The 3,517-nt window shown below is 62.2% G+C and overlaps 1 protein-coding gene across 2 annotated transcripts in view; it reads right to left on the reverse strand.

The window, feature by feature from the left end:
* Positions 1-558: 558 nt before the first annotated feature.
* The window catches only part of LRP1 (LDL receptor related protein 1), a 76,026-nt gene continuing 73,067 nt past the window's right edge, over positions 559-3,517 (reverse strand). For both annotated transcript variants that reach the window (XM_030886046.2, XM_045290291.1), the window contains 8 exons: positions 3,303-3,476; positions 2,982-3,143; positions 2,409-2,583; positions 2,220-2,321; positions 2,046-2,110; positions 1,867-1,957; positions 1,626-1,770; positions 559-1,503 (listed from right to left, as the gene is read on the reverse strand). In XM_030886046.2, the coding sequence (XP_030741906.1) occupies positions 1,363-1,503; positions 1,626-1,770; positions 1,867-1,957; positions 2,046-2,110; positions 2,220-2,321; positions 2,409-2,583; positions 2,982-3,143; positions 3,303-3,476 (1,055 nt within the window). In that variant the 3' untranslated portion in view covers positions 559-1,362. The remainder of the gene's footprint in view (positions 1,504-1,625; positions 1,771-1,866; positions 1,958-2,045; positions 2,111-2,219; positions 2,322-2,408; positions 2,584-2,981; positions 3,144-3,302; positions 3,477-3,517) is intronic.

Raw genomic sequence — 3,517 nt, forward strand, 5'->3', positions numbered from 1 at the left:
TGTGTGTGTGTGTGTATGTGACTAGCTGTCAGGTCTTCCTAGGACTCTCCTCCCCCACCCCCAGGGCCCCCCTTCATCGGACTCCAGGCATCTGAGGTCGGCAGTGCGGTGGGTGAGGGAGTGCGGCAGAGCTGTGTGCAACCACCTTGAAGGGTCAGAAAGCCTTCAGGACCCTCTGTGTTCTGTAATTTTTTTTCTTTTTTACAGTGGGTGGGACTTCTCAACGTGGGAGATAGTTGGGGTGGGCAGTGAGCGGTGTCCCCAGGGAAATGGCAATACAAAAGAACACATCTTGGAGCCAGAGGTGAAGTCAAGGTCACACCACCCGGAGAAACAAGTCTTCACCAAGTCCAGTGTCCCCCCCACCCCCCTTCCCGAGCGACAGCAAGCAGGGAGGGAGAGAGGGAGCGTGGGTGCAGGGAGGGCCGCCTCCTCGAAGGCGCCCCTCCAGCCCGCAGCAAGGCACCCTCTGGTGGCTGAAATGGGCAAGCACAGCCCAGCTCTCAAGCACTGGCTCGCTCACAGGCAGACACAAATGGCTTTTTGTTTGGTTGTGTGTGTGGTTTTTTTTAACAATTTTATTTATAACAATATCTGTGTTATTTAGTTGTAAAGGAATTCAGCAAAAATTATTAAAACGTTCATGTCCCCAAAACGGGGCTGCCCACTTGCCCTTCCTTGCAGTGTCCCAGGTGGCTTCCTCCTCAGTCCCCAGGGGAGGGGAAGTTGGAACCATCCTCCAAAGAAAGTCTCCGCTGGCCCCAGGCTAGCGGTGGGTGGGGGCACCGCGATGGGGAGAACCTCTGTGGCAGGGGGGATCGGGGTTGCCATTTCAGAGGCGCCCTCAATTGGGGATGGGGGCTTGGGATGGCTTCCCCCACGAAGGGAAGAACTAAAAAATGCCCTCCTTCCTTCCTACACCAGTCAGAGCACAGTCATCCAGCCAGCATGGGGCAGTGGGCCAGCTGGGCCTGGGGAGGGGCCCACGGGCCTGGGCAGGGAGAGCCTTGACAAAGTGTCTCGTACAGGGAGGGGCAGGCAGCACCACCAGCTCTCCCGGTGGGGGTGCATTTTGGTGGGAAGGTGGGAGGAGGGTCCCCCTCCCACAGCAAAGAGCCTCCCTGCCCCTCCCCAAGGCAGCGGGCCCGGGTGCCACCGAGCAGCAGGCAGGAAGGAGGAGAACGGAAAGATAATACTGTGCTCGCTACACGCTTGCTCCTCACATATAAAAAGTAATTCCTTCATTTTTACATTTATACATCTGGCAGGGCAGTCCGGAGGGGCTGGAGGCTGGGGGCTCACTGAAGGACTTCTGTGGCAGGGGCAAGAGGCTCTCTGGGGGAAGCCCAGTAGTGCAGGGCCCTATGCCAAGGGGTCCCCTAGCTCATCCTCAGGGCCCCGGCCCAGGAGCTCTCTCTTCTCATCCGTGCTGGCCAGAGAGTGGCGGCTGCCATGGCCACCCATGTAGAGCGTGGCGTACACGGGGTTGGTGAAGTTGGTGGGCTGTGGGGCAACAGAGGGTTCAGGTGGAGCTCAGGGTTATCTGACTTCCGCCCCATCACTCAGCCCAACAAACACCCTGAGGCACCACCCTGAGGAACCTCCCCTCTTTCCTCCCAGCTCACCTTGTCAGGGTCCAGGGCGAAATCGGCCTCCAGAAGGCCCCCCACGTCATCGGGCTCCCCGCCCTCATACATCTTGTAGGTAGGATTTCCGATCTCCACATTCATGGCTCCATTGGTCATCCGCTGGTGTTGGAAGCCCTTAGCCCTGGGAGAGGAAGGCATGTGAGGGGGGCTGGGCTCCAGGAGGAGAAGTCTGGGGTGTCACCGTAACAACTAGCATGTTCCAGACCCCATGACTCACCCTCGGACTCGCCGTTTGTACCAGAGTACCGCTCCGGCCACCACCACCACCACCAGCAGCAGCAGCACCGGGATGAGGATGGAGACCATGTCTAGAAGGGTAGGTGGGAAACAAGTCTGAAAGGCCTGGTCAACCAGAGGCGCAGGCCTGGCTGCCCCAGGCGGGCTAGGGCTACTTACGTCCTGCCTGCGGCTGGCTGACAACCTGCTCCTCACACCGGGGGCCTGTCATGTGGGGCGGGCACCTGCAACAGGAGGGGCAGAGCAGAGCTGAGCCGGTGGGGGACACCCCCAGGTGCCCTGCACAGAAGGAGGGAGGGGTGGTGGCGCCCGGCCAGGCTCAGGCCAACTCACTGGCACTCCGGCATCATTTTGCTGTTCATGGTGCAAGAGCCACCATTGCTGCAGTGGCCAGCACAGGTCAGACAGCTAGGTGCCACTCGGCCGTCAGAGCAGCTGCAGGAAGAAGGAGACAGGTGGGGCTGGGGCTGGGGGAGGCAGGGTGTCTGGGGGCAGGGCGGGTGGGCAGGTCCCAGCACTCACTTGCAGGTGACGTCCCCACTCTGCTTGCTGACAGTGCAGGTGCCCTCCAGGCAGCGGCTACACTTGTTGACCTCACATCGGGGCCCCTCGAAGTAGCCAGTGCAGCGGCACTGCCGGGAGCCATCCACAGCCATCTGGCATGTGCCCAGGTTCTCGCAGTAGCCAGAGCACTGCCCTGGGGGTGCGGGACAAGGGGGTTGGAGGGGGGAGAGCAGGTTCCTCAGGCCCCACCCTCAGGAAGGTGCTCCACAGGTGGTGGGGGGCTGGGTATCAGAGGGCCTCCCGGGTCCTGGGGTATCTCCTGGACTCTCTGGAGTCCCCTTGCTGCCCCCAGCCCCTCCCCACCTCAAGCTCCAGGGAGAAGACTTCCCCAGGCATGCAGACAGGGCACTGCCCTGCCTCTCTTACTGGCCCTGCTCTTTCTTGAGTCCTCCTAGTGCCAGAAGGCCCCCTCCCTCCAGGTGGCCACTTCCTCTCCCTGACCTTGTCTTATGTGTGGGGGTGGGGGTGGGGGAGAGGGTTCTGAGCTCCTGGTCCCCCGCCCATCCTGCCCAGGTTTGGGGTGTCACTCACGGAACTGGCAGCGGTCCCCCAGGAAGCCAGGGAGGCATCGGCACTGGGGCTGGTTGCCCTGGTTGACGGTGCAGGTGCTGTTGTTGGCACAGTAGCCCGCACACACCTGCTGGGTGCATTGGGGGCCCGTGAAGCCCGTGGGGCACCGGCACGTGGGCATGCCTGGAGGGAGAGGACGTGTGAGTGGGGCCACGGCCCTGAGGCATCCAGTCCACGGCAGAGGCTGAGAGGGCCCAGGCGCAGGGGTCTGGAGGGCAGGGGTGATGAGGTGAGGCAGGAGAGAGCTGCCTGGGAGGCTGGGAGGGGCGACAGGAGGCCTACCCGAGGGGGAGGCCGCGCAGGTGCCCCCGTTGCGACAGTGCTCCCAGCACTGGTCCAGCTCGCACTTGTCGCCGGTGTAGCGGGGCTGGCAGCGGCACTTGGGTTGCCGCCGGGCGTTGAGGAAGCAGCTGCCTCCATTGAAGCACTGCAGGTTGCAGGTTCCTGGCTGGGGAGCTGCAGAAAGGATGTTGGGGTTGTGAGAGGCTCAGGAGTCG

The sequence above is a fragment of the Echinops telfairi genome, unplaced genomic scaffold, assembly GCF_000313985.2.
Source record: "Echinops telfairi isolate 266 unplaced genomic scaffold, ASM31398v2 ScPeMD7_2;HRSCAF=8, whole genome shotgun sequence".
In the NCBI taxonomy this organism is placed as follows: Eukaryota; Metazoa; Chordata; class Mammalia; order Afrosoricida; family Tenrecidae; genus Echinops; species Echinops telfairi.